The 17,553-nt window shown below is 32.6% G+C and overlaps 1 protein-coding gene across 2 annotated transcripts in view; it reads left to right on the top strand.

The window, feature by feature from the left end:
• LOC127698564 (atlastin-2-like) overlaps positions 1 to 17,553 on the top strand; it is a 39,057-nt gene that overhangs the window by 15,205 nt on the left and 6,299 nt on the right. For both annotated transcript variants that reach the window (XM_052202070.1, XM_052202071.1), the window contains 8 exons: positions 4,325 to 4,375; positions 9,918 to 9,980; positions 10,604 to 10,696; positions 12,228 to 12,366; positions 13,903 to 14,030; positions 14,405 to 14,461; positions 15,165 to 15,236; positions 15,775 to 16,206. In XM_052202070.1, coding sequence (XP_052058030.1) covers positions 4,325 to 4,375; positions 9,918 to 9,980; positions 10,604 to 10,696; positions 12,228 to 12,366; positions 13,903 to 14,030; positions 14,405 to 14,461; positions 15,165 to 15,236; positions 15,775 to 16,206 — 1,035 coding nt within the window. The remainder of the gene's footprint in view (positions 1 to 4,324; positions 4,376 to 9,917; positions 9,981 to 10,603; positions 10,697 to 12,227; positions 12,367 to 13,902; positions 14,031 to 14,404; positions 14,462 to 15,164; positions 15,237 to 15,774; positions 16,207 to 17,553) is intronic.

Below are 17,553 nucleotides of genomic sequence, written 5' to 3'. Positions count from 1 at the left end.
CAGCATTTTCATTTATAACATGTATAATATTAAATTTAAAGTGTATACATTTTTGTACTTAACTAAGTAATCTATTAAAAATGTTCCATTCTCTGTGAAACTGATGTTCACATTTGTTTTTCATAGCAATATTTTTGTCAATTGCATACACATATTTCATCTTCTCTTTTACTGAGTTTATTGACAGTTTTTTTTTAAAACATCTGGTATTATAAACATATTGCTTTATGGTAAGAAAAAGAGTATTTTCTGCATTGCCTTTTGATATTTTTGCAATGTTACCAAACAAAAAAACTTCTTTTGTAAAAAATACACTAACTCCATTGGTCAGAAACCAATTTTCAATCTGTTCTAATAATATCTGTGTATGTTCACAATCCCAAAATAAATGTTCTAATGTTTCAATTTCTCTATTACAAAATGTACAATTTGGATTATCATAAATCTTAATTTTATGAAGAAATTTGTTTGTAGCTAAGATTCGATGATTGAATCTATACTGCAGCCACTGTAACTTAGTATTATTTGTGACAACAAATGGCATTTTATAAATTTTTTTCCAATGATTTTGATCAAAGCCAAAAATTTCAGTCCATCTTAACTGACTAGTGGGAACACTTTTATTTTTATTTAAAACAATATACATATCTTTAGATCCTTTTGAACTTTTAACAAGTCTTTTAATAGCAGATGGAATTAAAGGTAGTTCTAATTTGTGATTTTTTCCCACAAATGATTTTGATGCTTGATGTATAGCAGATATAATACTATTATATCTCATGAAATTCACATTTATCTGATACATTTCTTCTAATTCTTGATGAGAGAAAAAAGTCCCATCTTCATTTACAATATCATTTATAAATCTTATACCATTTTCAAACCAATCTTTATAAAAAATAGGTTTATTTGCTACCTTTATATTATTGTTAAGCCAGATTGGACTAGCAAGAAAGCATTCCCAACTGTCATATTCATCTTTTTCTCTGAGAAGTTGCCATGCTTTCAGAACATCTTGCCAAAATTTATTTTTTATATTTTGTTGTAATTTTTGTATATAAACACTTCCACAACCATAAAATTTTTCAATTGGTTAAATTATTTATCAGGTCAAGATCTATCTACCCTGAAATTTTCAGACAAATCAGACATTCCGTTGTTGGGTTGCTGCCCCTGAATTGGTAATTTTAAGAAAATTTTGCAGGTTTTATTGGTTATTATCTTCAATACTATTATAGATAGAGATAAACTGTGAACAGCAATAATGTTCAGCAAAGTAAGATCTACAAATAAGGCAACATGACCAAAATGGTCAATTAACCCCTTAAGGAGTTATTGCCCTTCATAGTCAATTTTTAACAACTTTTTGTAAATTTTCTCCTCAAAAATCTTCTCCTCTGAAACTACTGAGACAAATTTAACCAAAGTTTGCCACAATCATCCTAAGGGTATCTAGTTTTAAAATGTGTCCAATGACCTCGCCTACCTACCAACATGGCCGACATGGCTAAAAATAGAACATGGGGGTAAAATGCAAGTTTTGTCTATTATTTTTATACGCCCGTCAAATTTTTGACGGGACGTATTATGGTATACAAATGTCCGGCACCCGTCCGTCTGTCTGTCCGGTGTAAACATGTCGCACCATAACTTGAGAATGACTTATCCAAATTTCATGAAACTTAACATAGTTGTTTCTTATGATGGTCAAACGGTCTGTATACTTTTTGGTGAAAATAAGATTAAAACTTTTTGAGTTACAGGACTTAGTAACTAAAACAGGTGTGTGTTTTTTTTCACATGTCACGCAGTATCTCAAAAACAATTTATGATTATTGCTTAAAACTTTACACACTTCTTAGTTATATTAATCTTAAGATCTGTATACTTTTTGGTGATGATTCAAAATTTTATTTTAGAGATATTGAGTATTTTGTTAAAAAAGGAAGAGGGGTTTTTCACATGTCGCGCCGTATCTCAAAAACAGTTTATGATTATTGCTTAAAACTTTACACACTTCTTAGTTATATTAACCTTAAGATCTGTATACTTTTTGGTGATGATTCAAATTTTTATTTTTGAGTTATTGAGTATTTTGTAAAAAAAGGGGGAGGGGTTTTTCACATGTCGCGCTGTATCTCAAAAACGATTTATGAGTATTGCTTAAAATTTTACACCTTTCTTAGTTATATTAATCTAAAGATCTGTATACTTTTTGGTTTTGATTCAAAATTTTATTTTAGAGATATTGAGTTTTTTGTAAAAAAAATGGGAGGGTTTTCGCATGTCACGCCGTATGTTAGAAACTATTTATGCTTATTGCATAAAAATTCACACACAAGACGACGGGCGTATCATGCGCTCATGGCGCAGCTGTTTATTTGAACCGTTATAAATTTGAGAAAATCTGAAAGGAGCAAAAATTTTCAGAATAATGAGCTCTACCAATTGTCCATATACGTCAAAACTGTCAGACAAATTCTTATAGGAGTTATTGCCCATAAATGACAAATTTGACGGAGTCAAAAAGCGAGACATAGGTATGCTGTTTCCGGCGTCGGCAGCAGCGGTGTCAACAATGTATTAGTTTGTGATAAGGTCTAGTTTGTGGTGATCCACAAGTTGTAGGTCAATCATATTTGGTATACAGTTGTATTGGCACATCTCATTTTCATGGAGATTATTTGGCCCTGCCCTCTCAGTCATGGTCTATTGACTTTGAAACTTTTGTTTATTTTACATGTATTAGTTTGTGATTAGGTCAGTTTATGGGGAACCATTAGTGGTTGGTCAATGATATTTGGTATACAGTTGTATTAGCATTGGCACATCTCATTTCCATGGAGATTATTTGGCCCTGCCCCCTCAGTCATGGTCTATTGACTTTGAAACTTTTGCTTATTTTACATGCATTAGTTTGTGATTAGGTCAGTTTATGAGGAACCATTAGTGGTAGGTCAATCATAGTTGGTATGCAGTTGTATAAGCATTGGCGTATCTCATTTCCATGGAGATTATTTGGCTCAGCCCCCTTAGTCATGGTTTAATGACTTTGAAAATTTTGCTTAGTAAACATGTATTAGTTTGTGATTAGGTCAGTTCAAGGGGAACCATTAGTGCTAGGCCAATGTTAATTGGTATTCAGTTGTATAAGCATTAGCACATCTCATTTCAATGGAGAATATTTGGCCCCATTCCCTCAGTCATGGCCTATTGACTTTGAAACTTTTGCTTAGTTTACATGTATTAGTTTGTGATAAGATCAGTTTAAGATGAACTGCTAATGTTAAGTCAATGATATTTGGTATGCAAATTAATTGGCATTTGTAAGTATCGTTTCCATGGAGATTATATAGCTCCACCCCCTCTTCATGGTTCATTGACCTTGAAATGTTTACATAGTTTACAAGTTAATGTTTGTGTTTAGGTTTGTTTAAAGGGAACAACTTATAATAAGTCAATGATATTTGGTATGCAGTTGTATTAGCATTGGCGCATCTCATTTACATGGAGATGGTTTAGCCATGTACCTCATTCATGGTTCATTGACTTTGAATATTAGCCTAACTTGTTAAGTATTGCCATTTTAATTTCAACATTTGCATAATAAAAATTACAAAAAAGCGAGACATATCTCTGTGATGACAGTTTATTTTCATTTTTGCCTATTATCATGAAAACTATGATATTTAGAGAGAAACATTTTTTTCCATTATGCCTTATATGATTTAAATTATAATAGATAAATAAACACTTTAGATCACAAAAATGATCAGCAAGGCAAGATCTATAAAAAAGTCAAATTTTGCTGATATAGTTAGTAGACTGTCACTCTTCATAGGAGTGATTGCCCTTAAATGAGGATTTTGTTTACCCTCTTTTGTGTTTTGAGCAAAAACTAAAGAAGATAGAGAGAAACTAAACAGACTAAATGATCAGTAATACAAGATCAACAAAATAGAGATTTTTGTCATGAGTCTATTCCCGTCTACAATGTTGGAGAGTGCCCTTTGTTTGATATGCACATAGACCAAGGTGAGTGACACAGGCTCTTTAGAACCCCTAGTTTACATTTACCTTGGTGGATTTGATGAAGTTTTTAAATGTCGTAAATTATATTAAGCTTGACATTCCAAGTTCAGATCTCTTATAAAGATTAACTTGGAATATTGATGTATCTTGGGGACTTGAGTAGCCCTTCAAAATCCAGGTCGCTGTGACCTACATTTTATGCACCACTGACTTTAATCAGTTTAAATCTTAGTTTATATCTTAGTTTCTTAGTGACCTACATGAATGTAATGTTACACTTCAATTATTTTAGGTTTACAATATAACACAGAATATTCAAGAAGATGATTTGCAACATTTACAGGTAAACTTATACTTCAATTTCTTTCATTAGTATGAATAAAATGAGATGTGAAATGTATGCCAATGAGACAGCAATCAAACAAGACAATAAGACCAAAAGAGACATCTATAGGTGAACTAGATGTCTTCAGTAATAGGCAAATGGCATATCATATGTCACAATGTGAATTGCCCAAATTTTCGGACTCGGTAAGAATTATTAAACTGAGACTAAGTTCTGCAATCAACACTTAATTCTTAATTTACAAGGAATGGAGACTGATGAAGATTGTCTAAAGATGATTTTTGACGAAATTTAAAAATATTTATGTGAGCTGTATATGGGATGAGAAAAACAATCTATTTCTAATAGATCTATGAAGTATGACACCTCTTAGGCTGTGTAACATATGTTTTTGAAAAGTGATGATGAATGATAGGGTATTTTATTTTTGTTGGATTCATTCAACAATCTTGTAAAAATTATATATTGATTATAGAATATACAATTTTATGCATTTTTTTGTTTTATTCAATTGAATGACCTTTACAATTTCATATATCTCTATACCTTGATGTCTTTATAATAGAAGGCTGCTTTAAGAATTTGTCAAGATCTGTTGAATGTTTCATAAATTTCAGGACTGCCTCGGTGGTCTCGTGGTAGCATGTTCGCCTCAAGTGCGGGAGGTTGTGAGTTCGAACCCCGGCTGGGTCAAACCAAAGACTTTAAAATTGGTATTTGCTGCTTCTCTGCTAAGCACGCAGCAATAAGGAGTAAGAGCAAAGACTGGTTGGCTCGGAATCAGAATAATGTGTCCGGGTGACGTGACATGTCTTCCTGCAGACTGTTACCTTGTGAACTAGCACGTCAAAAATCCGGCTCAGCGTGTCGGTCTAGTACAAAGCATGGTTAATATTCATATTACATTAACATGTTCTCGTCCTGAATATGCATATTAATTTGCCGCTGGACATTAAGCAGCGATCAATCATCATCATCCTCATAAATTTCACTGTTAAAGTCATTCATTTGGAAGTGTGTAGGGTCATTCAAACAATTTTTAAGTGAATGAAGTATTTGGCATGCCCTTTGCTCTGACTGATGGAGATATAAAGGTATGGAAAATTTTCTCTCACTCCATCTGAATATAGCATTTAGTAAAATGATCTTTTTTGATTTTATGAATAGTGATACATTTTAAGGTTTATTATCCATCATTAAGGTAAGGTAACTAATTTAATTAGTGGTTTCCTGCTTTAGTACATAACACAATGCAGATGTAGCTATGAATACTACTTGCACTGAACTATTGTGAACTTTTAATCTTCTTCAGATTTGTAAATTCAGTGTGAAAATTAAGGCCAAATATAAGCAAGTTTAAATACAGGGGACCAGTAGTTGTTCACTTACTAGTCCTTTGGTGGATAGTTGACTAATTGGAAATCATACGGTCACATTCCTTGTTTTTATATCAATAGTACATTTGTGCTCATTTTTAGCTCACCTGGCCCCGAAGGGCCAAGTGGGCTTTTCTCATTACTTGGCGTCCGTCGTCGTTAGCTTTTTACAAAAATCTTCTCCTCTGAAACCACTGGGCCAAATTTGACCAAACTTAGCCACAGTCATCATTAGGGTATCTAGTTTAAAAAAATGTGTCCGATGATCCCGCCAACCAACCAAGATGGCCACCATGGCTAAAAATAGAACATAGGGGTAAAATGTAGATTTTGGCTTATTTCTTTGAAACCAAAGCATTTAGAGTAAATCTGACATAGGGTAAAACTGATTATCAGGTCAAGATCTATCTGCCCTGAAATTTTCAGACAAATCTGACAACCTGTTGTTGGGTTGCTGCCCCTGAAATGGTAATTTTAAGGAAATTTTGCAGTTTTTGGTTATCTTGAATATTATTATAGATAGAGATAAACTGTAAACAGCAATAATAATCAGCAAAGTAAGATCTACAAATAAGTTTCATGACCAAAATTGTCAGTCGACCCCTTTATGAGTTATTGCCCTTAATAGTCAATTTTGAACAATTTTTCGTAAATTTTTGTAATCTTTTACAAAAATCTTCTTCTCTGAAACTACTGAGACAAATTTAACCATACTTGGCCATAATCATTATTAGGGTATCTAGTTTAAAAATTTGTCCTATGACCCCGCCTACCAACCATCATGGCCAACTTGGTTAAAAATAGAACATAGGGGTAAAATGCAGTTTTTGGTTTATATCTCTGAAACTAAAGCATTTAGAGCAAATCTGACAGGTGGCAAAAATGTTCATTAGATTTAGATTTATCTGCCCTGAAATTTTCAGACAAATCCAACAACCGGTTGTTGGGTTGCTGCCCCTGAGTTAGTAATTTTACAAAAATTTTGCAGTTTTTTGTTATTATCTTAGATATCATTATAATATCTAATATCTAATACTATTAATTATGATTTTAACCTTATTAAGTCTCCCAAACGAAGTTTGGGAGGACTTATTGGTTTTGCTCAGTTCTTATAATTATTATTATTCTTCTTCTTCTTCTTCTTCTTCTTCTTCTTCTTCTTCTTCTTCTTCTTCTTCTTCTTCTTCTTCTTCTTCTAACCGCTTGTCAGATTAACTTAGGGTTTCACAATATGTTAGACTAACATGTCTAGTGGTGCAATCAGGGTTTTGTTTGTGCAATGGGGTTTATAAAGGGGTACTTTGAGGGGCAAAAAGAAAGGAGGGTTTTACTATAGAACCCTATGGGATTTTATTTTTTAAAATTTTCAAATGATTAAAAATTGAAAACCATTTGTGATAGACACAATCTTTTTAATTGAAAATGTTCTAAATGATGAAGCACATTAAATGAAATACAGGGTTAGTCCCCAGGGGTCACCCCTACCCCCTGCCATTTAAGAAAGTTCTAATAACTTGTAAGTGGTCAAGATCCCCACCCCTAAACCATATATATTCTGGTTTGTCATGCTAAGATGGTTTGAATGATATACAGGGTTAGTCCCCAGGGGTCATCCCGACCCCCTGCCATTTGAGAAAGTTCTAATATCTTGTAAATGGTCGAGATCCCCACCCCTAAACCATATACATTCTGGTTTGTCATGATAAAGCACATCAAATGAAATACAGGGTTAGTCCCCAGGGGTCACCCCCACCCCCTGCCATTTAAGAAAGTTCTAATATCTTGTAAATGGTCAAGATCCCCACCCCTAAACCATATATATTCTGGTTTGTCATACCAAGATGGTTTGAATGATATACAGGGTTAGTCCCCAGGGGTCATCCCAACCCCCTGTCATTTGAGAAAGTTCTAATATCTTGTAAATGGTAGAGATCCCCACCCATAAACCATATATATTCCTGTTAATCATGTCTAGAACATTTGAATGACGTATACGGTCAGTCCCCAGGGGTTCCCCCCACCCCCAATGTTCTAATATCTTGTAAATGGTCGTGATCCCCACCCCTAAACCATATATATTCCTGTTCGTCATGTCTCGAACATTTGAATGACATTTAGGGTCAGTCCCCAGGGGTTCCCCCCCACCCCCAATGTTCTTGTATCTTGTAAATGGTCGAGATCCCTACCCCTAAACCATACATATTCTGGTTTGTCATGCCAAGATGATTTGAATGATATACAGGGTTAGTCCCCAGGCATCACTAATGCATATAACTTTACTGGACCAAACCAATTTTCACAGGACTTTGTCCAATGTCAGGTGACCCTGGGAATTACGAATTATGGGAGCTTCGTTTGGGAGACTTCGTAACAGCATCCTGTTACAATCATTTCTTGTTTTACATGATTTCCAAAGCATCAGTAAATACAGGTGAGCGACACAGGCTCTTGAGAGCCTCTAGTTTTCTGAGACACTGTCAATCTGTTTTTTAAGGTTGAGACAGCATCATTGATAATATATTTGAAAGATAGTATAACTATTTCATGTTATTTGCTTAGAACATTATATTCATGTGAGAATAGTTCTTTTTTGAACTCCTTATCATCTAAAACCATTATGAGATTCTGTAATGATTTTTGCTGAAAGTTTTCTTTCCTTGAGCTATCTTATCATTAATGAATGAATCCTCAGAGTTTGAAGAAATACACAGTTAACTGCCTGTTAGTACCTTACTGGCAAAGCTAAAGCTACTTCATCAGTCCAACACACTTTTAGATTTTTGTGGAAGTTGTTGCCCTCAGAAATAGAAAAATGTATGAAAATGAAATTAGCTACATATGGTATTAAGTTATATCATAAGAAGTTGCTGATTAATTTTGAGTTTTGTACTGGCCGAGTTTGGGTGATTGCATTACCATTTAAATGTTTGTTACTGTTAATAAGTTGCTTAAATTTAAAACAGTGTTGTTTACTTGTATATGTTTAGTCGGTAACAATATCTGAGGATGGACAGACAACATAACAGTTAATGCCAGCAGTGGGCTTCTGATTTGATGGCTTGTAGTTGACTTTATCATTAAGTTACCAGGAAAGTCTTTTAAATAAATACAGTAAAGCAATTGAAAGTTTTTATTTCTTTATTCAATATTTTGGACAAGTTAAAAAAAAAGTGTTTTAACAAGCAACTTTTTTGACAGGGCTCTTCTGATGTTGAGAAAAAAATGTTCTTACTTAACCTTTATATCAGTGATATTTTAAAATTTCATTTTCTTTACATAGTAGAATACATTTTTGTAGAAAAAAATATTATTGTAATGAATGTGTAATACTTAGGTTATTTTGTTAAGATTTATGGTGAAAACCATTTCTGACTGAAATCTTGACATAATATTAGTTATATTTTCCAAATAATGTCTTAATACATGTAATACCACAGTTTAGGTTTTGTACTGATATTGTTAGAAAAAAATGTCATTACATGTACCATTATGGGCACTATGACCTACATTTGATGTGTGAATTTATTTTATTAACCAAATTTTCGAAGAAAAAATCAGTTATTGATTTTTATACCACTGCTCTGGAAGTTGGTGCTATGTTCCAATCACCTTGTTCCTCCATCCATTTGTCAGAAGCTTGACAGTGAAAATTTGTAACGTGTGAACACTTTTCAGATCTGTCAAATTCCTACTTCCTGTTTGGCAATACTTTTTTTTTCTCAGTATGTTGAATGAACTTAAAAGTTTTTGTCACTTATTTCTCCAATACTACTGAACAGAATGACTTCATATTTGGTCAGCAAGCTTAACACTGGTGAGTTGTAACATGTGTTTCTTTTTCCAATCTGTCTGGTACCTACTTTCTGTTTTTATCGATACTTTGAATTACAAGTCAGGAAATAGTAATCACCACAACATATTCATTCTTATGTGTTTGACATGAATCTCAATTGTTGACATCAATATAATATTAACTATATGCTATCGTATGATATTGTTCTTTGAAGATTTTAATCATCATCTCTTACATTTAATGTCTGGCCTACTCATATTAAGACATGCTTTTATACCCAAGTTGTAGCTTTTAACATTAATCTTTTAAGTCATTGCATTCTTTTCTTAGAAACATTATTTAATATTACATTTGTTATCTGTGTTGGTAGCTGTTTACTGAGTATGGAAGACTTGCTCTAGAAGCAAACGATAACATATCAAAACCATTTCAGGTATGTACTAAATATTTTACATAATAATAACATCTCCTTAAGAAACTCTGTTGAACGTTATTTTTTTCTGTTTTGTAGTATTATGAATAAGTTTTACCGCTATTTTCTCAAATTTTTCTTTTTTTTCATTGTTCAAAATAACAAATGGATCAGACACCATCAAATAATATCTTTTCATAACTCATGAGAATTGGATATCCCTTGATATCAACTTTGTTGTTTAATTTCAATAATAATAATAAACTCTTGCAATTATTATTAAATTGAAATTAAATAACTCAAGTTGATATCAATAGATATCCAATTTTACTCGTTATGATACCTATGATTATTGATTCAGAAATAAAATCATTACAATTTGATTCTGGAAAATCATAAATAGTAAAAATATTATTGGATTTTAGAGGATGCTGCTTTATAACATTTTATTCCATCACAAGTTTGATTTGAATATGACCACATAGTGAATTTAGTAACAGTTTTTTTTTACAGAACATAATACATTGTTCTTTATGTTGAACAGATACTTTGCTATTGCCTTAATTTTACACCATGTTTATTTACATTGTTTGAATCATTTAGTATGAGTATTTATAGTTTATTGTATGTTTTAAATTTATCAGTGTTTAGAATTTTTGGTGAGGGACTGGAGTTTTCCATATGAGGCAGATTATGGAGCTGCTGGAGGAAGAAAAATACTTGAAAGAAGATTGCAGGTGAGAAATTGATTTATCTTTAGAGCTATTTTCTTAATACTTGTAGTTTATAGGTTTGGTTGGCTTGCTTACTTTGTTTGTATAAATGTTTGCTCAAGCATTGTAATTAAGATTGACATCTGCAATCAATAGATAGGCAGAGCTTCAGCTTGTATACATTATACTTAAATACTTAATTATATTATTTTACACCTCGCTAACTCTCTGTGAAGATGTTGACAAATATAATATCTACCCATGCTAAAATAAGCATAGAGCAAGACATGAAAGAATTATTTATTATATAATACACCACATGGCTAACTAGTAGTGAAAGTATGTTTTCAACCCCGCGCAACGAGTTGCGCAGGGTATAATGTTTTTGACCCTTCCGTTCGTCCGTCAGTACTGTTTCTTGTCATCGCAACTCCTCTCAAACCACACAACAGAATTTCACGATACCTTTTTAGATAATAAGGACATACAATGTAGTTGTGCATATCGACAGGAAATTACGATTCAATTCTTTTTCTAGGAGTTACGCCCCTTTGAACTTATTTACTTTAATGTACTACTGCAACAGTTTGTCATCGCAACTCCTCTCAAACCACACAACAGAATTTCATGAAACCTTTTCAGATAATAAGGACATACTACGTAGATGTGCATATCGACAGGAAATTACGATTCAATTTTTTTTCCAGGAGTTACGCCCCTTTGAACTTATTTGCCCAATATACTACTGCAACCTTTTGTCATTGCAACTCCTCTCAAACCACACAACAGAATTTCATGAAACCTTTTCAGATAATAAGGACATACAACGTAGATGTGCATATCGACAGGAAATTAAGATTCAATTTTTTTTCCAGGAGTTACACCCCTTTGAACTTATTTGCCCAATATACTACTGCAACCTTTTGTCATTGCAACTCCTCTCAAACCACACAACAGAATTTCATGAAACTGTGTAGATAATAAGGACATACTATGTAGATGTGCATATTGACAGGAAATTATGATTCAATTTTTTTTTCTGATACAATTTTTTTTTCTTACACTTATTTTATTTCTCAAATGACAATGTGGGGACGTGGGGTATGTGAGCGCGCTCACTAAGGTTCTTTCATTAAGTTCATAAACGAATATGATAGATGATTTTCGATTACCTTTCAAATTGGCTAACTTTGAAAAACAAATTTTTGTTTTCCTGACCGCTTTAATATTTGCTGGCTGATTGCAAACAAATTTTTAGCTATATTTACACCAAAAACATTATGATTGATGTATTTATTTTAATTATAATTAGTCAGAAACACCACATATTACTAATTCGTGTGGCAGCTAATTCCATTTTCATAACAACTTATATGTGTGTTAAGTTAGAAAACCCAACCATAGAGATATTTTGGATTTATTTTTTTTATATTTACAGAGATTTAAGATTTGATAAACTATAAATTGCTAACAATTTAAAAGTATCTGTCCTTGGTACCTTATGTTTTTATAGAACAATCTAAACAGCTTGACAGTTCAATCTTATCTTTTTCAGATTTCAGATAAGCAACATAATGAGTTGCAACAATTGAGATCACACATAAAATCCTGTTTTGAAAATATTGGTTGTTTTTTAATGCCACATCCTGGTCTTAAAGTTGCCACAAATCCAAAATTTGATGGAAGACTGAAAGGTAAGACAAGAGTACAGATTGATGTCAAATGCTGAAAATGGAAGAAAAACATTTACTAATTCTTGACTTTTCTTATTCATATTGGAGATTATGTAGTGGATGTTTTTAATATTCATATTTGATTTAATGAGATATTTTATGAAATTTTGCAAAACAATTACTGAATGAATGTTGCTCATGATCTAAGGCTATGTTAAAGTCAAAGTCATATCTGTTTTTATGCCCCCGCCATAGCGGAGGGGGCATTAAGTTTTACCCTTGTCTGTCTGTACGTCCGTACGTACCTCTGTCCGTCCGTTCGTCCCAAAGTTAATTTCCATTCTCTTACTTTAGTTTGCCTAAACCAAATGGTATGACACTTATACACAATGCTTATTACCACAAAACACAGATAAAGTTTGAATTTTGGTGGTGTCACTTTAATGGTTCTAGAGTTATGCCCCTTTACAAATGGACAAATTGCTGAATTTTTCGTTTCCTTTGTCTAACTTAAGTTAGTCTCATCCAAATGTTATGAAATTGATACACAATGTTTATTACCACAAAATACAGATCAAGTTTGAATTTTAGGGGTGTCACTTATACTGTTCTAGAGTTATGCCCCTTTTCAAATGAAAAATCAGCATTTTTTCGTTTCCGTTCTCCAACTTAAGTTTGCCTCAACCAAATTTTATCAAACTTATACACAATACTTATTACCACAAAACTCAGATAAAGTACAAATTTGGGTAGCGTCACTTTTATCATTCTTCAGTTATGTCCCTTTATAACTTTATATGATATGCAAGGAGGGGCATCATCTGTGTCCCATGGACACATTCCCCATTTATTTTCAATATAAGAACAAAGCTTTCTGACTGTCCTTCTCACAGTAGGAGGTGCTCTAAGAGCCCCTTGTCGCCTAAGAAAATAAAATACTTTAATATCAGGTGATTAAGATTTAAATGTAACTATTAAGAATGTGCAAAGTTTAAACTGTAAGATCTTTAAATCCTTAATATTAGTAGTGATTTTACAGTTAAAAGATGGGAAAATTTCATTTTTTCAACATAATTTGCAAATTCTGACGTATATATGTTTTGGGAAATAATACGTACAAGCAAGTACCACAAAAAAATTTACATGAATGGTATTGTTCATATAGATAAACATTTTGGGGAATTATTTAGTTGGTATTTTGCATTGGCTCTGTATTTTGAGCCCAAAACTATCTGAAAATGACTAAAATTGATGTATTTTTTTCCAGAATTTTGGTGATGTAGATAGTCACATCTACATATACTTTCACCTCCTGGATTGAAAACTACTCTTTTCTAATTTTGTATTACTTCAACTTTTAAACAGACATTTATGAACACCTCAAATAAGAAGTCAAATTTTTATAGAAAAAAATAGGCCAAAAGAGCCCTTATGGCACTGTCTCATTTAGGAACTAATGGAGAGCACAAAATAGTTTTCATTGATTTATGTTATACATATGTTGAGCTGTCTATTTAATTTAACGTGGTGTTCTCAAATGTTTTTCTTCTGTTATAGATATTGAATCAGATTTTAAAGACAAACTTCAAATATTAGTGCCATTGCTATTGGATGAAGATAACTTGAAAATAAAAGAAATGAATGGATCAAAGATAACCTGTAGAGAACTTGTAGAATATTTCAAGGTAATTTTCAATTCTTGAGGACCTCAGAGTTGAGTGGTTAAAGTAGTTCATCAATAGCAATCACTAGCCTGTCACCACTGAGGTTATTAGTTCAAACTCCGCATGTAGCAGGTGCATTCGACTTCGATCTTAATTGACTAGGATTGTCAGTTTTACTACTGAAGGTCTGTGGTTCTCTCCAGGCACTCCAGCTTCCTCCACCAATAAAAACTGGCCATCATTATGTAGCCAATAGGGCTGAAAGCTTTATATACATAAAAAAAAGACTTATATGAATGGAAAATTGTGAACATGAAAGGAATAGAGAACTAAAGTAGGTTCTTATTGACAACATTGGCAACTTCTATATTATTCCATACTTTCAATTTTTTCAGGCTTACATCAAAATTTATCAAGGAGAAGAATTACCAGAGCCCAAGTCTATGTTGCTTGTAAGTATACAAAGGTGGCAGACAATATAATTATGTAAAGTTCTTCATTAAGTTTCATTTTGGAGCGGTTAATGAAAGCTTTACAGAGTTAATAATTACAATGAGCAATTTCAAATTTGAAAAAAAATATTGAACAATTAAATACCAAATGAAGAAAGACTATGTCTTTGGTTTTTATTTTTTTGGGTTATTGTCTCATTAACATAAACCATACATTTTATTAATATGAAAATGAATATAATTGCATAAAAGGCAATTGGAATTTTCTTGATTCTGTTGATAACATGGATATATTGGTTTAGCAGTACAGCATAAGAACAAACTATAAAAATCTGGTGAAAAGGGCTTAACTATTCCGATCAATACAAAGCATGAAAAACAACAAAAATGCAAAAGACACAAAGTACAGATCTGAACGTACTCAAAGTTACTGAAAGCTAGTTCAAAGCCAAAAACAAAAATCATAAAAAAATCTTGTATCTTAGACAAAGTCTGAATCATATTGTTACTTATCTTCTCTTTGAATGTTGCGGTATGGACTAGCAAACTAAAATTCTGGCACAGATGTTGGTCTAGTACACTACTGTTCATATCACATAATATGTCCTGAATATGGTTGAAAGATTTCTTACTGAATAATCATCATCCATTCATCCTCCAAATATTTATGTAACTATTTTCATATATATCTTTTATTCCTTAGGCAACAGCAGAGGCCAATAATCTAGCAGCTGTTTCAAGTTCAAAGAGTCGGTATACCAAAGAAATGGAAAAGGTAGGAAGAATAATGATTTAACACTTATAAAACTTGATGAAATGTAGAATTTTATACACCCAATCGCAAGGTGGGTGGTACACTGCAATGACCTTGACTACCTGTCTTCCATTACATATTCCTTGTCTTCTGTATAAGGAAAATTTGATATTTGGTCTTGAACTTTACAATGTGCTGTATAAGAGAATTTCAGATCTGCTGGGCAATCAGTTCATGTGTGTTGTGTTAGACTATGCTTCAGTTTAGTTCGAAGATCTTTTTTATTTAGATTTGAAAATATCAACACAATAGTTAAGAACACAGAAAATTTGGGGTAATTTGACACTTTCATTCATATTTTTCATGAAAAAAAAGCTCGGAACAAAAACAATAATATTAAGTTAACGAAACTAAGTTTTACTATCCTATTTCTAAATGAAAAAAACAGCTTAAAATTAAGAAAAAAGTTTTAATTTTTGTGCTGTCCTTATTTTGTAACTCATTTATTATAGGTAAAATGTTTTGTAGCTTTTTGTAATTATGTATTATATTGTTTCAGATATGTGGTGGTGACAAACCTTACTTACATCCAGAGCAGCTAGAACGAGAACATATAAGATGCCTTACCATTGCCATGGATTTGTTTGATGCCACCAGGAAAATGGGTGGGCAGGAATTTAGTTCAATCTATAAAGAACAGTTACAGAAAGACATTGAAGAGACAAATGATAATTTTAAAAGTCATAACGAAGGAAAAAATATTTTCAGTTCTGCACGGACTCCAGCCGTATTGTTCTCTGTGATGGCAATTGCATATTTTTTATCAGGATTTTTCGGAATTATAGGAATGGAATCATTTGCCAGCTTGATGAATTGGGCCCTTGGAATTTTCTTGATTCTGTTGATAACATGGATATATTGTAGATACAGTGGAGATCATGCATCAATAGGACAACATATTGACCAAGTTGCCAATGTTATTTGGGATAAGGTAGACTGTTTTATTTATACATTTTATTTAAACATTTTGTACACATGTAACATAACACTAAGGTAAATAATTTGGACAAAGGATCTGTTATCCCTGTTTTGAGTAAAAAAAAAGTAAATCATCTATCAAATCTACTTATAATTTATGCACTAATGAGTTTGAAGATATTGAATTTTTTATGCCCCCACCTACGATAGTAGTAGGGGCATTATGTTTACTGGTCTGTGCATCCGTTAGTTCGTCCGTCCGTTCGTCCATCTGTCCATCTGTCCCGCTTCAGATTAAAGTTTTTGGTCAAGGTTGTTTTTGATGAAGTTGAAGTCCAATCAACTTGAAACTTAGTACACATGTTCCCTTTGATATATTCTTTCTAATTTTAATGCCAAATTAGAGTTTTGACCCCAATTTCACAGTCCACTGAACATAGAAAATGATAGTGCGAGTTGGGCATCCGTGTACTATGGACACATTCTTGTTTTTTGTGTTTCTAATAGACTTCTTTATGACACTATGTAATCCGTCTTCTGTAGTTACCACTGGTACATTGTCTGTACCCCCTTCTTGCCAGGAGAATTCATGTAAAAAAACTTTTTGTAACTGTTCCCTGCTAACTTATACACTTTTTTCATTCCGTTAAATACAATTGGTTTCCAGTTTATGTTATACAATGCTGTGAAAAGAAACAAGAAATTTGTAATGAAGCATTTAATTTTGAAATTAATCACTTTATAATGGATTTTGAATTAAAATTGCACATTCATATGGATTAGGTAAAATATTAGTTTTGAAAATGATAAGGGCACCCTCTACAATTTCAATAACAAACATGGCTGAACGTAAACAAACCTTGCAAAATCAAATTTTTCTCTTAATTCTTGCTTATCATACTCTATAATCCGCACCCCTGTCTGGCAGGTTTAATTTTGGAGGATAAAATCGCGGACTATACAAGCCTGAATTCGGTTAACACTTTATAGGGGTCACAACTACACCATTGATATTTGATATGCTGTTGCATTAGCACCCTTTCATTTAAGCTATGAGACAATGAGTATGAGGGTTGGCCCCCTTGGCCATGCTTTATTGACTTAAGGGCATACAATACTGTTTTGATCCCACAGTAATTTTTTGACGAAAATTTGCATACAAGCTATTTTTAATTAAGTTAATTCAAATATGCAATAAAAAATATACCTTCATATGCTACTTTTAGAGATAAATGGGGTCGAAATTTTAGACATTTACTCAAAATTTTGGTTTCTATGACATTTCTATCCTTTGAACAGACACATCTAACTTTTTGTTCCCTGCCGTAGCGGAGGGGCCATTAAGTTTTACCCTCGTCTG

This window comes from Mytilus californianus, unplaced genomic scaffold (assembly GCF_021869535.1).
Source record: "Mytilus californianus isolate M0D057914Y unplaced genomic scaffold, xbMytCali1.0.p SCAF_4, whole genome shotgun sequence".
Taxonomy (NCBI): Eukaryota; Metazoa; Mollusca; class Bivalvia; order Mytilida; family Mytilidae; genus Mytilus; species Mytilus californianus.
The sequence above is the reverse complement of the archived record's forward strand: the minus strand, read 5'-3'. Positions and strand labels throughout refer to the sequence as shown.